Source organism: Haliotis asinina, chromosome 14 (genome assembly GCF_037392515.1).
Source record: "Haliotis asinina isolate JCU_RB_2024 chromosome 14, JCU_Hal_asi_v2, whole genome shotgun sequence".
NCBI classification, from domain to species: Eukaryota; Metazoa; Mollusca; class Gastropoda; order Lepetellida; family Haliotidae; genus Haliotis; species Haliotis asinina.
Window position 1 is genome coordinate 51,583,862 of NC_090293.1, and position 22,353 is coordinate 51,606,214.

A 22,353-nucleotide genomic window follows, 5' to 3' on the forward strand; every position below is an offset into this window, starting at 1 on the left:
TAATATCATTTTAAGTTTTGATTTTGCTAACCTTGAGTGATAATGCTATATATTCATCTATTTCACACAAAAGTATCATGTGTTTCCAGCGAAAACAGCCTTGATGACATCGCATCTGCGAAACTGTAGCCGCTTGCCACATCCGGGTATTTTGTATGTGTTTTCGATGATGAGCCATACTTTTTTTTCTCTGCACTGCGAGAGAGTGTTTGCATTTGAAGTGTTATTAACGATCGAGGGTAAATAATATTGATGTTCATTTGCTCTTTACATAACTTAATTTCTTGATTTCAATTGTCAATACAACGTCTCACGACAGGAACTGGACATCCACCCTACTGATGAAACTGTGTCTCCACTCCGATCGGACACATACTTCCCCGATATAGCGATACCAATGCAATCGTCGAAATCACCAGAAAGTCGAATTTAACTCGCTTTGGGATACACGAAGAGGCCGATCACTTCGTTTCCGAGTCTTTAGAACTCTGTAAGAACATTGCAGTTGATACTTTTCCGTATGTGTCATATTCCAACAGGACTGACGTCAGTACAAGAGATGTATAGAACTTCCTCACATCGATATCACTGGTAGAAACTGGCAGAAGTCACAACTACTACAACTACTAGATACTTGTCAACCTGACCAGAGTAACACTGAGCTTTAGTACGAACATTCAGCGTATAGTCTGGCCGAATTCACTTACAAAGACAAACTCTCCTGAATCAATCAAACCCCAAGCTATGCATTCGAGTCAGTCATATAACAACTTCTTTCGCTCCTCACCTTAACTAATTATATATTCATCAAAATGCAAAACTATGCATGTATCATCATCCACAACAGCAATAATAATAATTTTACATATGTCAGTTTCACTGATGTCACCAATACACCCCCCCCTCAGGTGACAAACTCTCTCACAGGTAGGCCAAAGCAAGATTTAACACTGGACAAATAACTTCGATTAAGCAGATGAGATGTGTGATATTGGAATGTCTTGAAACAGTACATGGTATTGTCAATCTTCATTTCGCTACAACATAATTTGAACAGATGCACTTGGGGCATTGACAACCGTTTATTTGAAGTATTTCAAGTGCACCTCAGTGCCTCGCAGGCTTGAGCCTAGAGTCAGCACCAACTAATGCTTTATGTCATGTACGCAATGTCGAAGTCTAAGCACTGTCTCTGAAAGTGTGCATGCAGTTATGCACGTGTATTCAGCATTACAGTTTAAACCAACTTAGCTCTTTTATAATACATGTAGTAGCAGCGTATGTGAGTTAAGTAAGTGAGTGAGTGAGTTTAGTTTTACGTCGCACTTAGCAATATTCCAGTTATATGGCGACGGTCTGTAAATAATCGAGTCTGAACCAGACAATCCAGTGATCAACAACATGAGCATCGATCTGCGCAAAGGGGAACCGATGACATGTGTCAACCAAGTCAGCTAGTCTGACCACCCGATCCCGTTAGTCGCCTCTTACGACAAGCCTAGTCACCTTTTATGGCAAGCATGGGTTGCTGAAGGCCTATTCTACCCCGGGACCTTCACGGGTCATGTGAGTTAAGATAATTTATGTGCGACACAGAGCCATTGTTTCGAGATATCATTGTAGGTGTGGAGACGGAAATGTAGCTTTAATTTATGCATAGATATGCACCAGAGAACCATCATTTTCAGACATCATTCTTAGCTGCAGTGCTTCATTTAGCTGGTATTTTCCATATGCTTATGATCATAGTTGAAACTACATTGTATTGTTTCAGCAACGTTTGAGAATTGTCTTTCGATGATTTATACACATCCTTGCAAGGGTGCACATAATAGATTTGCTTGCCGATAGCATGTCACTATTTGTATGTGTATTGATGCTATGGTTTAGTGGTATCTAAAATGCATTTTTCTACAGAACTGGTTACCCTAACCACAGGATATTAATGACCTCCGAGTGTCACATACCAAAGTAACCACAACAGAAGAATAGTTTGTTTTGCAAAACTTTATTCCTCCCCTTAAGATATAAGTAACCCCAATACCTATACTAAACTAATTCTACAGGTGCAAATACAACTAACTAATCTAATTACCTAACCTAGCTACATATACAGTTCTGTCTACCACTTATATTGCTAAAGTTCTAATACTACTACTACTACTACTAACTACACTAAAATCCTAATACCCTCACTAATATAGATAATGATTACATATAATCCCAATCAGAAACTAAACAATTGAACTAAATAACAATAAAGGAATTTTCCACTCAGAGAGAACACTTTCTCTTTACAATGTAATCAGAATGTCAGTGCACTTTGGTTCCACTTGGTGACGTCATGGTATTTGTGTGGTATCCCTCACACCCAGGCGATGGTTTCCCTCACGGAGTTTAAGGGGCCTGTGTAATGGTTGATGGCTGTGCCATCCACATCTCACATTACTAGGAGATACATGCTCCTTGTACAACAGGGAAGACTCTTGTCTGTCTCCTTACAGGCGGAGATAATACCCCTCTCCTTACTTTAAGGATAACCGGCCAGTTCCGGGACACTACAATACAATATAAGTAACTACAGTTACTCAGTAAGACATGTGTCAATGTCTTATACTTTATGCATGTACTTTACTCCGATTTACATATTTGAAAGTGGAACAGTTTTTGTGGAACGATAACATTCAAATTTTGAATGGCTTTGTGGCTATATAGTGTTACAATATGCACATATATCTAGAAATACTACATCAGTAAAACAATTTCTTGCTACATCTACTCAATCAATAAATACAAAAGTAATAATGATAATAAAAACTTACGCCAGCCAGCGTGAGATGCAATCCCATACAAAAGTTGAACCCATACAGGTGAACACAGTGGTGATTCTGGCTGACTGTGCAGATTACTACCCTTCCTCACTATTTATATTGACCTCCCATACCCAAGCTACTCAACACCTCTCTATTGTTTACAAATTAACACCCCAGCTCTCTGGCCATACCTGGTCACGCTTCCCTGAACATAACCCTGTTCCCATAGTATTACCGAACATAATCTAACAACAACTCCCAACAATATATAACACACTCTAACAATACCATACTACATCTATTTACAGTACCATAAACTAATTATATAAACGAAATCATCTGTGATCTTGACATCACTCCCCTCTTCAAGTAATTGTACACAAGTACAATTATATATTACACTCAAGATCACATTTAAGTTTGTTTTAATGCATAAATATCATAAAACACAATTGTCTAAATGTACAATAGCACAGTAATACATAAGAAATAACTGCTGACAAATAATCTGGATATGCAGAGAGTACATTATTTACACACTGCCATACACATAGTATGACTAGGGTGAACACCGGCTCAAGAGATCAGCCCCAACATTCTCACTTCCTTTGATTGCACGAATTAGAAATCTGTAGGGTTGCAAAGTCAGGGCCCACCTCATCACTCGTCCATTGGTCATTTTTGCCTTGGTCATCCATATTAAGGGCTGATGGTCAGTCTCCAAAATAAATTCTCTCCCATACAGATATCTTTCTAACTTCTGTATTGCCCACACAATAGCCAAACACTCTTTTTCTATTGTAGAATACGCTCTCTCACGATCTACTAACTTCCGACTCACAAACAATATTGGAAATCGCTCACCTTCCTGTTCTTGTAGCAGTACAGCTCCGATTCCAACGTCAGAAGCGTCTGTTCTTACCAAGAATGGTTTCTTCAAGTCGGGTAGTTTCAAGATAGGAAAACTTGACATATGGGTTCTTAACGTAGTGAAAGCTAATTCCTGGCTTTCTATCCATATTACCTTGTTTGGCTTTCCTTTCTTTGTGAGATCAGTTAGCGGAACTGCTATGGCTGCATAGTTTGGGATAAATTTCCGGTAGTACCTGGTCAGTCCCAACAACGCTCTCACTTGTTTCTTGGTTTGAGGTCGCTCCACATTTAGGATCTTTTCTACATTCTTACCTTCTGGTCGAATTAGACCACTACCCACCTTGTGCCCTAAAAAGTCCAGATGTTTATATCCCACTTTTACCTTTGAAAGTCGAGCTGTAAGATGGAATTGTCTTAACTTCGTAAATATTGCTCTCAGACTTACCATGTGGTGTGACCAGTTCTCAGTTCCTTCTATGATGTCGTCTATGAAGTTGTCTGTATTTGGTATGTTGTGCAATACTTGTCTCATCAGTCGGGAAAATACTGCAGGTGCATTAACTACTCCAAATGGCATCACCTTCCATTGGTATAATCCATCAGGAGTTATAAATGCTGTCAGTTCTTTGCTACTCTCTTCCATTGGAATCTGCCAATATGCTTTGCTTACATCAATTTTGGTAAGATATTTACAGTTCCGTAACCGTGCAAAGATGGAATCAGCTAATGGAATTGGTTCGGCATCAAATACGGTCACCTGATTCAGTTTGCGAAAATCGGTACAAAATCTGTAAGTCGAGTCAGGCTTCTTCACAAGTACAATGGGGGATGCATATGGTGACTGAGAAGGTTCTATCACCCCCATGTCTAACATTAGCTGTATCTCCTTAGCTACAACATCTCTCATATGATGAGGAAGTGGATAGGGCTTGGATCGTATAGGCTCATTACATGTCAGCTTGATCTTATATTCCATACAATCTACCTTCCCTGGTAAATCACTCAGTACATCTTTGAATTCACTTATGAGCTCCTTCACCTCATTTTGTTGCTCCTCTGTCAAATCTTCAGAAATGTCTACATCCTGATACGTTTCCTTAGAAACTAAAGAAGGTGAAGCTATGTCTAACATACTCACCTCTTCAGCCTTGACATCCACCAGACCAGCACTGACATGCACAAGTTGAGCTATGCTGACGTCACATACAGCTGTGTCCTTGACCTCCTCTCTCTCAATGTACCTTTTCAGTAGATTGGCATGATAGGTTTTAATCTTGTTACCAACCTGTATTCTGTAATTGCCAATGCCAAAGGTATCCAGTATTTCATATGGCCCTTTCCACTGCAGCAACAGTTTGTTTGAATCAGTGGGCAACAGAATTAATACTTTATCACCAACCTTCATTTTTCTTGGCTTGGACTTCACATCAAAGAACTTTTTGTATTTACATGCTTTCTTTTGAAGTTCTTGCTGTGCTACGTGAATAGTCTCCTCAAGACGGTTTTGAAGATCTAGCACATACTCATATGTGGTTCTTACCTCTGGATTTGGTATATCTCTTGTCCAGATTTCCCTCAGAATCTGTACTGGTCCTCTCACAGTGCGTCCATATAAGAGTTCAAATGGGGCAAAACCCAAACTCTCTTGAGGTACCTCTCGGTAAGCAAATAACAAAGCAGGTACATACCTGTCCCAGTCATTTGGTCGTTCTGCACACATCCGTTTCAGCATCGTCTTCAAGGTTCCATTGAACTTCTCCACTAGGCCATTGCACATTGGATGATAAGGGGAAGTAGTAAGCTGATGTATGGACAATAGTCTACTTACCTCCTTCATCACGCCTGACGTGAACTGGGCTCCCATGTCTGTTAATATCTCCTTGGGGATACCAACCCTACTGAATATCTCGAACAGAGCTTCGGCAACATATTCCGTCTCTACTCTGGGTAAAGCTACTGCTTCTGGGTATCGTGTTGCATAATCAACCACCGTCAGTATATACCTATTACCCTTGTCTGTGACAGGATACAATGGACCAATCAAATCAACAGCTACCCTCTCAAATGGCACTTCAATTAATGGCATTTGTCCCAGTGGTATTTTCCTTACCTTTCCCTTCGGCATGGTACGTTGACAAATATCACAAGACTGAACATGTCTTCTGACATCACCAATTACTCCTGGCCAATAAAACTGTGAGATTACCCTATCTAGAGTCTTCTTGATTCCAAGATGTCCACCCATCAGTGCTTCATGACATACCTTCATTACCTGTGTGCGCAATCCAACCGGTACTACTGCCTGTACAACTTGTTTACCATTGTCCATTTTATTGGAAGTATGCTTCCTATACAGCATATCATTCTCCACAAAGTAAGAGGAAGTACTATGTCGGGTCTCCCTAATCTTACCTTCTTCCACTAATTTTCTTATTTTGTTCAGACTTGAATCCTGATGTTGTAGGGATACGAACTCACCTCGACTCAGTGTCAACCCAACAGGTTCCAATGTCTTCAAGGGTTCCATGCCTACTTGGCGTACTCTTCTCTGGCTCCTTGTCTCTACAGCACCTACTGTTTTAATGTCCTGCTTATCCCACATCAAGACTGGATCTCCTGGCTCTCTAACTCCGGGAATATTGCCTAATATTAAGTCACAGATTGGTGTGTCCATACATGCTGCTCTCACCATACCCGTGTAAAAGGGCGTATTTACAGTAATCCATGCTACCGGAAGTGTCAAGATCCTGCTATCTGCTAATTTACAAGATTGTGTTTCTGAAGTCAAACATGCATCTTTTACCATTGACCCCCTCACTATTACACCGTTACATCCCGTGTCTCTAAGCACATCTACTGGAGTGTCGTTTACCTTTCCCTGATAAAATGGCATGCGGTGATCTTTGGTAAGCACACTCCCTGAGGCTACATCTGCTTTAGTAACCTCCTCTGAAGTTGCTGCATCACCATCTAGAACTTCATGTATGCAGGGCTCTACTTTTGTGTTATCTGGATGTATTAGAGACATGTTTGTGTTGTCTTCACTCACCTGGATACTTGCCACTTTAAACTTGGGTTTCTTGCACTGTGCTGCCAAATGCCCAGTTTGATTGCAGTTGTAACATGTCCTTTCCTTAATAGGAACAAATTGTTTGGAACAAGTACCATGTTTACCTGATGCGCTACCCTCGACTATTTTCCCTTTGGAAACCTGCTTGTCAGTTTGACCTGGAATAACTGGTCTATTGTATCTTCCATGACTCGTACCTCTAGCTTCTATAAATTGCTCTGCTAGTCTAGCCATTTCCATCGCGTCTTTTGGCTTTCTCTCTCTCAAGAATATACCCAGATCCCTTCCAGTCACATTCAAAATCTGTTCACGCAGCAGCAAATCTCTCACACCTTCGAACGTCTTTTGTGTACCACTTAGTTCAATCCATCTGTTGAAATAGTTCTCAATTCTAACTACAAATTGTGTGAAAATCTCACCTGTTTCAGTTTTAGCAGTCCTAAATTTCTGATGGAATCCATCCTCAGTCATTTCATAGCGTTTAAGTAATGCAGTTTTAACTGCATTGTAATTTTCAGCCTCAAAGGCATTTAACCGGGAGTATACTTCTAAAGCCTTACCTTTCAGCAGAGTACACAGGTAAGCTGCCCAATGGGACGGGTCCCAGCCTTGCGCTGTAGCTACACGTTCAAACCTTTGCAGATATGCATCAATATTGTCATTGTGGTCGTCAAATGGAGGCATTTTAGGCATCTTGGGAATGGCTGCCGATCTATTCTCTCCTACCTGCCCTTCTTGATTTCCTGCCGCACTCTTTTCTAACTTGGCTAGTTCTATTCTTTCATTTGACTGTATTTTACACTTTTCTTTCTCCAATTCTAATCGTTCTCTCTCTCGTTCCCATTCTAACCTTTCTTTCTCCTTTCTTTCCTCCAGTTCTAACTTTTTAATCTCCCGCTCCCTAGCTCTTTCCTCCCGTTCGAGCCTGTCCTTTTCTTTCTCATTCTCCAACTCCATTTGCTCTTTCACAAACACTCTCAAATCATCTTTCTCATACCCTAAACTCTGACCCAGTTTGATAAGTTTGTCAATGTCCATAATTGTCTGTATGAGGGCAAAGCAGGGTACACAAAAAGTCAAACTGTCTGGAATAAATAGGGATCCTACCAAGAATAAAACCGGAGGTGATTTCCCATATATCCCAATGTTCAAAATGTTCACGACGAACCAATGGCCTTAACTGACCAATAACCACAATACACCCTCCACCCTTGAATTCCAAATCATACACTCAAGGACGCAGAAGTGGTGCCGTATGTTCTAACCCTTCTTTATGGACACAAAGATTCTGCAGCGATATACAATCAACAACGCTACATCAAATGCGCTACAGAACACAACTAGGGTTCCCTTTGATAGTGACAAATAATCTAATTATCCCACCGCTGCCACCAAAATGTCACATACCAAAGTAACCACAACAGAAGAATAGTTTGTTTTGCAAAACTTTATTCCTCCCCTTAAGATATAAGTAACCCCAATACCTATACTAAACTAATTCTACAGGTGCAAATACAACTAACTAATCTAATTACCTAACCTAGCTACATATACAGTTCTGTCTACCACTTATATTGCTAAAGTTCTAATACTACTACTACTACTACTAACTACACTAAAATCCTAATACCCTCACTAATATAGATAATGATTACATATAATCCCAATCAGAAACTAAACAATTGAACTAAATAACAATAAAGGAATTTTCCACTCAGAGAGAACACTTTCTCTTTACAATGTAATCAGAATGTCAGTGCACTTTGGTTCCACTTGGTGACGTCATGGTATTTGTGTGGTATCCCTCACACCCAGGCGATGGTTTCCCTCACGGAGTTTAAGGGGCCTGTGTAATGGTTGATGGCTGTGCCATCCACATCTCACATTACTAGGAGATACATGCTCCTTGTACAACAGGGAAGACTCTTGTCTGTCTCCTTACAGGCGGAGATAATACCCCTCTCCTTACTTTAAGGATAACCGGCCAGTTCCGGGACACTACAATACAATATAAGTAACTACAGTTACTCAGTAAGACATGTGTCAATGTCTTATACTTTATGCATGTACTTTACTCCGATTTACATATTTGAAAGTGGAACAGTTTTTGTGGAACGATAACATTCAAATTTTGAATGGCTTTGTGGCTATATAGTGTTACAATATGCACATATATCTAGAAATACTACATCAGTAAAACAATTTCTTGCTACATCTACTCAATCAATAAATACAAAAGTAATAATGATAATAAAAACTTACGCCAGCCAGCGTGAGATGCAATCCCATACAAAAGTTGAACCCATACAGGTGAACACAGTGGTGATTCTGGCTGACTGTGCAGATTACTACCCTTCCTCACTATTTATATTGACCTCCCATACCCAAGCTACTCAACACCTCTCTATTGTTTACAAATTAACACCCCAGCTCTCTGGCCATACCTGGTCACGCTTCCCTGAACATAACCCTGTTCCCATAGTATTACCGAACATAATCTAACAACAACTCCCAACAATATATAACACACTCTAACAATACCATACTACATCTATTTACAGTACCATAAACTAATTATATAAACGAAATCATCTGTGATCTTGACACCGAGAATGCCCTGCCTAGATGAAAATTAATATTTCGGGCATATTGAGCAAGTCTCTGTAGCCCAGCGATAATCTTAATGTGAATACACATGTATTAAGATTATCAAAGAGCTGTATCATTATGAAAGACACACAAATATCCTCATATGTAAGACATATCTAAGGTTGATCTGTTGCATTGATCACTACCAAATATATTTCTGTTCACCGAAAGCATCTGAAACAAGATGAATTAATATCATATTAAATGGCAAATTGACAAGCAGCAGTTATGTCACTCTGTTTTATTTTTCTACTTTGATGACCCCTTTCTGACGCCAACAATTCAAAGAAATGATTTCTGGGTGTTTCATCGTTAATGGTTGATCTTGGAGAGGTATGGAACATGTTTTGGAGTCACGTAAATGTCCTCAAAACCATATAACCAAATCACGTTTCGGTGGACACACATTCGTCATCATGTTTTAACCTTTCCATTATACATTGAACATAGTTGTCAATGAGCCAAGTATCTGACAAACTGCTGAGTGTTAAAAGAACTGATATAGCTCTGGCATGACTGATAATCACATATTACTATGTGTGTGATTTTTTTTGTTTTTTGTTTGAAACACTTGCACCCTTCTAAACCTTTTACTGGCCTCAACATGCCTTCGGTATTCTGGTAGGCATTGGGTTTTTCAACGACTTCTGAGTTTAAGATATGTTGGAGGACACAAATACTTTCATCGATGTCTTCTCTCTTCAAAGAATCTGACAACTATCCACTTGCTCGGTACTTAGTTTTCATGTTGAAATTTTGTCTGGGGAACCATACCACAGATAATAGCTAGGCACTGTGAACACGACAGTAAACAACAAGTACCTCCTGTGGAGAATATGTCGTAAAATACGTCTGACTGAGTGTCTGTTGCCAAAGCAATAACGATGACATGTACTCACATGAGTGTGAAAAGGCCAAGAAACAACTGGTGTTGAGAATAGGCAGACGTTGGTTGCATGAGAATTGCATGCAGGAGCCTGTTAAAGACTCCATACACTTTAATCTCTAATAAACCAAAACTTTTGTAACATCGTGTCTTTTGCAGACAGCTTTGTTCACAGGAATTTCATGCGATGTTTCACAAAGCAGATGTTACATTTTTGAGAGATTATGCCATGTTTCAGTCTGAAAGTGTCATACATATGTTCGTCCTTTGTTTCTCCTCATGAGAGCATTCATTGACAATGATATGTCTCCTTTTGTTTACGGAACAAAAATGTACTGGAAATAATACGAGACTTAATCATAACTGACAATAATTATGTGACCAGTTTCACATTTTCCATAGACATGTTATCAAAACTGTATATACTATGTATATCTGACAGAAAACCCAATCTATTTTGAGGGCAAGATATAATTTGTTGACACACATGAAATGGCGTGACATTGTGAAAGTACTGTTCTTCAGTTGCATTCTAAAACGACTTGGCACATGATTCCTACATACGTCTTTGAGTGGCATCACTAACTGGCATTCGTATTTGAGACAAGATATATGATGAACAAATGGTGCTACCGACAGGAACTGTAACTAATCAAACACACGGTGTGACTCATAATAACTCAATCAGTCGCCATGTCTACGACACTCCCCTTTTCATTCCTCCCAATCAGATCTCCTGTAGTGAAGTAGCTGTGTTTTAGGCTACACATATAAGGGATGTGCTGTTGCACAACGACCACTGACAGCAAGAAGCTGGGGTTAGTCAGTATGAAGTCTCATGTAATGTGGGGTAAGCATTCATCTAATGAAGAAGTATGTTGTCATATCTTTGAAGAAGTGTCCTCTATCAATATCTTATCATATGAAGACTGTTCCATCTCCATGTCAGTGTAGATTTGCCGAGATGATCACATTACAGGACAACTAATGAACATTATGCTGTTTGTTGTTGAAAAGTATAATACCCAAATCTTACACCAATATATGTTTACAGGGTTGATCACAATTGTAGTGATGTTCTGCAGCCAGTGTATAGCAAGTAAGTAACAAGTTCAATATTACCGTGATTTGGATGTTATGCATTAAATGGATGTTTCTTCCATATATATGTGTGTGTGTGCGTGTGTATTATATTTATACATTATATATTATATAGTCTGGTTCATAATTATTGAGAATTTTTCTTCTTACTTTGAGCTATCCTAACACCTCAACTGATTCACTGATACTTAAAACTAAGTAATGGTATAAGGGAGGTAACTCATCTTGGCCTACTGAGTATAGTACAATTAGAGTTACCTCCCCTGAATTTGTAGCAGACGTCATTTTCCTCAGCACTGTCAACAATGTCTGCTGAAGATAAAAGAAGGTTGATTTTTGAGTTGTGTAATCAAGGAATTGATGATGTAAATACATTGGCAGAGAGAACAGGAACTCCTCTTTCTACTGTGTATAGGATTAGGAAGAATTTTAAAGAGGGAAAGGATTTTGGGCACCAGAAAGGAGCAGGGAGACCCAGAAAATTGGACTTCTCAGATCGCGTCCGGCTGGGAATTTTAGCGTCTAAAAAGCAAAGGGCAAGCATCTCCAACATCAGGTATGAAATGATAGAAAGGGGATAGAACAGTTATATCAAAATCTACAGTTAGAAGAAATTTGATTGATCTTGGATGGGAGAAAAAGACTGGAATTCCTTCTCCTCTCATGAAACAAGAACATAAAGACAGGCGTGTTGAGTGGTGTTTGGCACATGAAAACTTTGACTGGGAAAATGTGATTTTTACTGATGAAAGCTCAATATGGGTATATCCCAATAATGTGAAAATATGGACAAAGTCTGCGTCAGCACCGTTGTATCGACGACCTAAATACAGCCCAAAGTTTCATGTATGGGGAGGGATATCCTTATTAGGAACGACCCCGCTGTGTGTGTTTGAGGGAAATCTGACAAGTCAACGCTACACTAACATATTAGATAATTTTCTCCTTCCAAGTACACATGTGTTTTATGGAAATGACTGGATTTTGCAGCAAGATAATGATCCTAAACACACTGCAAAACATGCCAAGCAGTGGTTTCAGGAGAAAAATGTGACTGCATTACCATTTCCTGCATATAGTCCTGACTTAAATCCCACTGAGAACATTTGGGGGATGATAAAGGAATGTGTGAATCAAAAGGGGTTGACAAAAATTGAAGACATGAAGAGAGAAGTGGTCCGATACTGGGACAGCATAACTCACGAGACACTAACCTCTCTGACAGGAAGTATACCTACCTGTCTTAGACTGTGCCGTGAAGTTCAAGGAGACTTGATAAAATATTAAATTGTTACCTACACAACATGAAAAGGTCAGTTCACTTTCACAATACATTCAATTTTATCTGATTTGTTCTCGTTTAATAATATGAAATGCTTTAGCTATTCTCAATAATTTTGAACCATACTGTATATATGTACGCGCGTGTATGTATGTATGCATGTATGTATGTATGTATGTATGTATGTATGTATGTATGTATGTATCTATGTATGTATGTATGGATGGATGGATGGATGGATGGATGGATGGATGTGTGTGTATTGTAATTAATAAAAGTAACAGCAACAAACTGGGCAGCAGAGTAGAAGTCGTAACAATAGACTTAACCGAGTTAAGACATCTGCCTGCAGTTCAGTTTTGAAAAGCTTTAGCTTCATGTGCCATTTAGTGTTCAATTTTTGTTGGAGGTTTAGGATGATTTGCCTTGATTCGTTATCATGCACAATAATTATGTTTCTTGAAGCTTCCTGTACCAACGACCCTTGCCAGAATGGAGGAACGTGTGACGATTCAGGCGAGTCAGTTGTCTGCACTTGTAAAACCGGCTTCGGTGGAGACAGATGTGAACTCGGTAGGTCTCCTCTTGGACTTGGAAAACGTTAGCATTTTCAGAATAGTTGTTTAGAATATTATCTGGGACGTAGATTCTACATTTTACAAATTTTGCAAGCGTTCCCCATACAAATTCTCAAACCATTCAGCAAGGACACAAACAAAATCATCTATTTACATATATGTCGGTGTTTGAAGACCTGTGCGGCTTGGGTCCTTTTTATATATTTTTGGATTTATACGAAATGTGCGAAATAATACCTTTTTCGTCGCTGTGTGTGCATCTGATTCTGTTACTTCCAGGTAGGTTAAAAACTAAGGTACTGTCTCATATGGTTAGTTGATAAAGTTCAGCAAAAAGACCCACTGGTTTTCTCGAAGGGTAAGTGGGTACACACCTCTTTTAGCAATATTCCAGCAATATCATTCCGCCACCAGAAATGGACTTCAGACACTGCATTCATGTGGGAAATCTAGTCCGCATCTTCATCCTGATCGGCGGACTCTAGCTACCCCACCGCCACTTTCTCCAACTGTATGGCGAAACAATGTATGCCATGTATGAAATTTCTGACAGTCCCCAATCCTTTATGGGTCTCACAACCGAAATCATTTTGTATGTAACCACCATATAACACTATCTAGTCAGCTAATTAAGGGTCATTGTATGCCATGTTTATTCTTGCAACAGCGTATAAATTATATCATGAAAAAACACACGTGATACCTTTCACCTCTGCTCATATTCGCAGGGTTTGTAACACATTCATTTCAAAAGTTTGAATCTGTATGTAAACATGACACACCGTGACCAATAATATCTATTTCACGTAATAACCTTCACCCTGAGGTGACAAAGAATCTAAACCGACGTCATTATGTAAATTAATCTCTTATCTGCACAAAGAAGCATGTAAATACTTGCGTGAGCTGCACGTTTTACAAGTGAAACATTGAAACACAATTTACACGTGAAATTCACTTTTCTAATTCAATGTCGATACATGGGAACGCGAATTTGTGGTGCAAGGAATTTGGTTCAAGACGTCTCCTGACGGTAGAAATATGATCTAGTGCACATCCCACAGCTCTGTTATGCTTTTGTGACTGAAACTCCCTCCTCTCTGACTGTCGTAACATTACCCTACAAGTTCAAACTGGTGTGCTTGTAAATGCTTTCCTTTTTACTAAGCTCGAGGCGTAGTCGTAGCGTTATTACAGATTTTCACATTCCAATTCAGCTCCACACTGCGAAGATAACGACGACTGTGAAAATGGTGGAACTTGCAAGACAGACAGTAAGCCGTACGTGTGTGATTGTCCAGCGGGTTATGGAGGGAACACATGTGAACTTGGTGCGTACTCTAATCACGTGATACCATTACCCTGTAATTTATATCAATTTATGTAAATCGAAAATCGAAAACAAAACACACACTGTCGTTCCCTATTATCCAATATATAGTGTTGCGTTCAGGATGTCACCATGTACTGCCATGTCAAATGAAAGTACAATCCATAAAACGCCCTGATTCTTAACATACTCACCACATGACACTGTGTATTAAGTTCGCCAAGGATCACAATCTGCAAAGTTTATTCTTGACACAGCTCATGATTTAGTCATATTATAGCCTGCCACATTTCTTTCTCGTTCAGATTAGGCACTAGTTCTCTATAAAACGGGGCGATTTATAAATATTGCTGTCACACTTTAACTGTAGCCTCAGGAGTTTGGATTTGTATTTAAGATATGTTTGCTTTAAATATCAGAACAGAGGCATCACAAACAAAATTAAATGCCACGCCTTCAGCTTATCTGACTATCCACACATGTTCATTTGGACTGATTCTATTACAAAGCGTTTGTTGCCAGAGGGGGATGCTATCTGTACAATGCAACCCACGATAGAGAATCCTGAAACGTGTTTGAAATTTATAGCATTTATAAATTTTTAAAATCAATTTTCTATAATGTTGTTCTCTCAAGAGAAAACTGCGTTTAAATATAATTTTTCAAAAATAGATTACCATTTTACAATGTCTCCAGTATATGCGTAATGTACGTTACTGGAGAATTAACAATATCTAGAGCACACAAATACCTTGTTAGAATTCTTAAAAGTAACAAGGAACACGTGATAAAGCTAAACAGCCGATTACTCCAGAAAACATAATTAGAGTTTATATCGTTTAGGTTTTTAAGGATGTAATCTACGTGACCTACATATGTCGCTATAGAACATTAAATGCTCGAAATAACCGACAAAAGCGAGGCAAGTCCTTCAAGGATTCAGAAAATTCCTGTAATATGTCACAGATGATACATCGACACAGCCCGTGATACTCAATACACGCAAATGTAATTTCTGTGATGTAATATACGTGATCTGATCCACTTGGCAGCTGCAATGCATTCTTTTTATATACAACTAATACGTATCAGCAATACAACAATTTCAATACAAATACAGCTAATGTTAAATCAATGCATTGGCTAGATTATGTTTCTAAGCCGTCTTGACCTTGGTAACGTAATTACACTAGCGTGAACATACTTAACATTATCAGACACCTTCTAATAATGTTATACTTTGTTACTTCCACAATGCATAGTGTTCATTGTTCTAGAATAATTTATGATAATAAGTGATCGTAAGCTACAGAGCTACCATAATGCAATGAGGGGTAACACAGATTACTAAAATGTTATATTTCTCGTAGTTCTTCAGTTTCATCATCTGGTGACCTTTCCAAGCAAGGATATTACATTGGTTTTGATCAATAGTGGATGATATGTACAAGGCAAAAGTTCTTTTGTTTTATGTTACATAATAATGATTAAACCAAAATGGTCAGGTAGACTGCATATGGTGGTAACGTAGATTGCATGGTTTCTGTTTTCTACGTTACCACTTTGAGATGTATTTATCCAAAGTTAAACTCTGTATCCCACCAACTGTCATTGATTTTGATGGAGAGAGTTGTACTTCTTAAAAGGGAATATCGACATAACTGTACTTACCCATGTGTTTCCTTAATTTATGTATTTCGATTTGTCACAGAAATTAAGTAGATTGCAAAAACAACAATGCCTGGATTGTCTAAAGAGTGTAACGGGGAAATAGGGTGTTCGCAATTCTTGACTTTTGATCACCATGTTCCATGAGTTGTGACCAATTAAACCTACTACAATTTAACAGAAAGTCAAGACTTTATTTTCCAAATATATGTCTGACCATTGGCTCCGTTTCACAGAGATTGGTGTACTAGGAGATTTAATAGCAATCTATTTTGACACACACTTTACTATAAAGTCTATTTCTATGGAAAATGTGAAAAACGACAAAATGAGGAAATTATCCCGTGGTGAAAAGGAATTGAAACTGACTTCATTATATTTTTTCTCTTATCTGTAAAAATATGTTTTTGTAAATGTTTGGGTCATTAGCATTCGATCCAAAAATTCAACATGCACGTGTTGGATCTCGCCCCAAAAGTTTGTAGTCTTTGTTCGTTAACTTATTCAAAGGTAAAATACTACATTCATTAATAAATATCTTTCCAAATCACCATTCACTTGTGGATACACTTACACATTCTCAGTCAAGCTGACTACTAATACTTTCAACTGAATCAGAGCCTTCCATTCTTGCACAAGCAAAAACTTAAAATACAATTTAAATGTGAAATTCACTCTGATTCAATGTCCGTAAATAAGAACGGACTCGCGTACGAGACCTACTGTCTTATTGTACATACCCCACCAGCTGTTCCTCCCACTGTAAGTAGTGCGTGTAATTTGTATGCATTCGACATTATTTGATCATCCCAATTTTGTTTTTTCAAGAGCCAAAGTGCACAGATTCGACTCCATGTGAAAACGGCGGCACCTGTAAGGCTGACACGTCTGGCCAGGATATCTGTTTCTGTGCTCCGGGCTTTAAAGGGGACTTATGTACTGACGGTAAATATATACAATGACATGTTCCAGTAACTTATGCGAGTATATGAAACATCTGCCTCTCATATTCTTCTTTTGATCATCGTCACCTTCGAACGCCAATATTTTGTGTAAACAACTTTTAGATCGTGCTGACATAAGAGCAACAAAACTATACAGGATTTTGATCTCGTAAGCTCCCGCCTTTATAACTTCACCTGTCTGCATGATACATTGGATATGCTCTGATGCAGTTTAACCTTCTGTTCTGCTTTCTACAGTTAGCAATGTACATGGCTACCGATAATATCTCACCTGTGTTATTCTATAGGTATATGAAGAACAGATCTCAATAAACACAGTGCACCTCCATAGCGTTCTTTTCGGGGACGTTATTAACTATTCGAATAAATACCATATATACCATTTTGTGTCTCCTACAAACAGCAGCTGCAGACACACACACGTGTGTGTGTGTGTCTGTCTGTCTGTCTGTGTCTGTGTCTGTGTGTCTGTGTGTCTCTCTGTGTATTTGCGTATGTGTGCAGTCGCTTTTCGGTACGAGACAGATGTGAACACCAAGGTTCTGTCTTGATATCATAAGATGTAAGTCATGATAACTACTTTAGACATCTGAATATAATCCATAGAATCAAGGAATGCTATTTTTATAAGTGAAACCTTTTAGATTATGATGAGTACAATACTCTGTCACAAATGTATGGAATTATAAATAGAGAGCGTGGATAAGGAAATATGGTTGATGTGAAATTGTGTTCTATTTTAACATTGTCTCTTATTAAATCCGTTTGATTAAAACTTCTTCAAATAGAAAGGAAGATTTTTGTTTTGCTCAATATACTTTAGTAAAATGTATCCCCAAATATTATGCATCCCGAGAAAACCCAACTTCAAATGAAATGTGATACAGGAACAGGTTTTCAACGACCCATAGGAAAACGCCCCATGAAATGAATCCATCGTGAAAATGCTTTTGTTACCTTCTGCATCTGATTTCATGACTGAATGGTGTTGGTTGAGCGATAATTTTGAATAGGATAATTAGATTGTTATGTAGATGGAGGTAGTAGGGAAATAGATAATCAAAGACGATAACCGTGTCTCATGACGCCATTAGAAATGCGTACACAAAAACATGTTACATTACAGAAAGTACTGAAATGTGACCCTGTGTCAATGACAATAATAATGACTGTTCACTGACATGAACGTATTTTATTTCAGCATCTGGTGCTGCTAAGATATCGGTGCACATATGGATGCTCGCAGCTGTTGCTGTCCTCACAAAGCTGAACCTCAACTGAAGACCACAAGACGATGCTTTTTGTTAGATGTGTTCATTTTGTTTGCAGTGACATTAGACTCATTTATGCTTATAATTGATTCATTGATTGATTATTAAGAGATTGAAAGTGGTGACAGCAGTACCGATCAGTGTGTTATGCAGCTGACCTGGTGGACATAAGTGGTGTGTTTTGTGGAAACAGCAATTCTCCCAATAACCAATTTAAAATGTCCATCAACATAATTTTCTCGACACATATCTTGGGCCTGTGATTCTGGCCCATGTAAGCTTCATGCAATTTCCTCACAGGAGATAAGAAGACAAAATTCTTTCCTGGTTACCTTTAGGCCATTGATGACATGTTACTGATGACGTGGACCTGTCTCCCAGTGACCACTGACACAAAGTAAATGTTATCAACATCTTATCTGCAATGACAGTGGGTGTCAAGTAGACGCCAGAAGAATGTTATCTCATGTATGGTCTGATGAATGGTGTATCCATCATTCATAATAAATTCTGAAAGCATGTAGTTTCATGTATGGTCATGATTATTTTTAAAAAATATATTTCCAAAAATGGGCCAAGACAACATCACTAAACACTGAAATGTTGCATTGTCATTGCCCACAGTCCCGCAGTAACGAGTACACGTGTAACAGTGCAACAGCGCGGGCCATGAATTATCATCATCCATATCTAATACATCAGCAGTATACCCAGATATGATGGTTACGGCGTCACGTTAGCTACTCAGTGTCAACATTTAGTGTGTGATCACACTGAAACTGATATGACATGATCATACGTGGATTTTGAGTACTTCTGATCCCCAACAACCTTTAACGCAATGGATCAATCGTGTAAATTGTTTGATTTCGGGTGGTCGTCGGCTACCGTGTTTGATGTTGCTCATAACATCACTCGCTGGTTTGCCTAGTCCCTATACGACCATTTTGCTCCATGCCGTCAAACGAGAACTGGAATATTGTGGAGTGAACCATGAACCAGCAAACAAAACCTATTATAAGAACTTCCTTGAGCGTTTAAGAATCTCTGCTTATGACGTCCCTCTGGCCATACGGAGCTCCTTGAACAAAGGGAATAATCCTAAAGATGTTACATGAAGCGATCGTACAATACCCTTGCATTTAAACATTATAATGCAACATGCAATCCACCTAGTAATCTCCCTTAAACTCTTCTGAGGAAGTATCTATGACTTCCATGAACGTCAGTTTTCATTTTGCCTGTTGAAGTTGTTTACATTTACTGGCAACACTAACGCACCTAATTTAAAGCTGTTTCCCAACATAACAGAAACGTCGCACTCGTCTTAATGATACGCCATACATTACACATTTTACACTGTCTAATTTAGGGCTGGGGTCTTGATATGCCTTCATGTTTCAAAAGTCGATATATATAGGCATCCCAATAAGGAAACTTAGAGAGAAGTTTCAAAGAATATTTTACTGACCAAAACTCCATTTAAAACTTTTTTTTCTCCAAAAAGAAGATATTTAAAGAAACCACTATGTGAAATGGTGGAGTTCCCCAAGCCACAAGCATGCACGTGGACACTAATATTCACCTTTGCGTACCTCTTTTCTTTATGCATATGACTCGTATTGCCAAGATATTTGACTTTAGCTCCTTATATCAGTTATCTGATATGCTTCAATAACCATCAATAGTCAATTTAATTACAATGCTTGATTAATTAAGGGACAAAAATGTTTGTACCCTCAATGCAGAGTCCAATACAGCTATGTAAAATTGGTTCCACATAGATTCAGCATCTCTCAACACGCCAACATAGAGAAATCGCTGAAGCGACCTTATAATGACTGTTCTTAGTTTGTGCTCACTGGTTTTGCAAAACTGGAAATAATACACATTCTTATCTGCATGTACGGCACGTACAACACTTGAGACAACCGTATACAGAGGCAGGCTAAGGGCTGTATTTTCCCGTGGACTTGTTGGCGAATGTAATGGCGCAAAAGGCTGCTTCGACTCCATGAAGTAGAAGGGAAGGATGCTTGGAGGCAGAACCACCATCTCCAGACTATGGGACCGATATGAACAGCACGTGTAACCACGAACGGTACACCACGACGTGTTAACGTCCGTTGGAGGTCTGTACACACGCGTGCGAAACCTGCCTGAGTGAAAGACCACGACAACGTTAACCGTTTCGATATCTCAGGGAATTCCAAGACTATTGAACAAGACAGTTCGGTATCTTTATAGTTTGGCATGAAATGCATGTGGACCTGGTGTTTTCTAAATAACTCTTCATCCAATGATCCAATCGATATCAAACTTTGCAAGTTGATGTTTTGTCAGACAACCTAATCACATTGTAAATCACCGATTTTATGCATTTGTATGAAAGCATCTGTCTATGTAACTGTCAACAACATAAACAGCGGAACGCAGACTGTTTTCAGAAGGAGGGAGCCAATGACCTGCGTATGTAAATACTGGACATAGCGTGATCAGTATTTACGTTTACATATTCTTCCACACTTACACACAAAGATTGCAAAGATAATTTTTGTGTCCATCTTTCCCGTCACAGTAGATATATATAGGCAAAACTTATGAACACCAATGTTCAACTCGGACACTCCTAGCATCACTGAGACAGATTGTAGTTCCTCGCCAACAGCTACGGATCTTTGTAAAATGTCAAGAGATATACTTATTGTGCTTCCGGTACTGACTTTTACCAACATGTCACAACGATCTGAACTATGTGATGGTGCAAATATAATTATTTTAAGGCTGTTTCAATCAGTTAAATGACTCCACTTGTGCAGTGCGGATGAGATGATCTTCAACTGGTTCTCGCTGGGGTGAGTGAGTGAGGTACTATTGAACGTCACATCGGCAATATTTCAGCCATATCGTGACGAGAACATACAACAATGAAAAGGACCATGGGTACTTTATGAAACCTGTCAACGAAGGACAGTAAAACACAGAATATCACAATTAGTATTAAAACTGATATCATTATATGCACAATACAGTATAAAAACAGGCTATAGATCGCCAACAACAGAAGGTACATCACCACACTAGGGACCATGGGGACTTACAGTACCTTGGCTACCTGCATGGACCCTAGTTGGATTTACACCATCACTTCAGCCGCTGGCGACTGTAAGAAAGTTTAGCCAAACTTAAAATAACACAAATACTACACTTGAAAATCCTGGCAAGTATAAATCTACTTAAAAATATTTTGGGACTTACGTACCCTTTCAGGAGGACAATAATTTTATAATACTTCAACCCCCTTTGAGAGTACAGCCACTAATAATCAATGTTCCTAATCTATACTACCAATCATTAAAATTCAACTATCTACAGAACATATCAATTACAATTCAACAAGGAAATCAATTTCCTTTAAAAATCCAATAATTAAATGAGTATTTACTGTGTTAAAAAGATCCGAAAACGTTTTTACATTGAAATATTTATCCCTTGTGATGGAGAATTCAACACAGTCAAGCAGGATATGCTTGACCGTAGTTCTCTCATCACAAGGGATGCAAAAATGATGATCTTCAACAGCTATGCATGTGTATACCTCGTATGACCAATACGACATCGCCGTAGGATGACCTCTTCAAATCTGGACTCACAACCCAAGTTTGAATAACCAACGTATGGTTTTATCTCATGTCATTTATTGATACCTACTTGGGTGTTCCACTTCTTTTGCATCAGATCGCGGATATAAGATATAATGGTGGCTTTGTAATCACTGTAAGGAATAAGAAGTGGTGTCACAGATTTCTTGAGTGCTGCTTTAGCAGCAAGGTCAGCCAGTGTGTTATCAGAGATTCCTACATGGTT

General features: G+C 38.7%; 1 protein-coding gene across 1 annotated transcript in view; it reads left to right on the forward strand.

Annotated features, from left to right (window-relative positions):
• Positions 1 to 18,496, forward strand: part of LOC137261965 (delta-like protein C) — a 40,862-nt gene extending 22,366 nt beyond the window's left edge. The window contains exons 6-9 of the mRNA XM_067799772.1: positions 13,140 to 13,247; positions 14,470 to 14,583; positions 17,079 to 17,195; positions 18,417 to 18,496. Of these exons, the coding sequence (XP_067655873.1) occupies positions 13,140 to 13,247; positions 14,470 to 14,583; positions 17,079 to 17,195; positions 18,417 to 18,496 (419 nt within the window). The remainder of the gene's footprint in view (positions 1 to 13,139; positions 13,248 to 14,469; positions 14,584 to 17,078; positions 17,196 to 18,416) is intronic.
• The last annotated feature ends 3,857 nt before the right edge of the window (positions 18,497 to 22,353 follow it).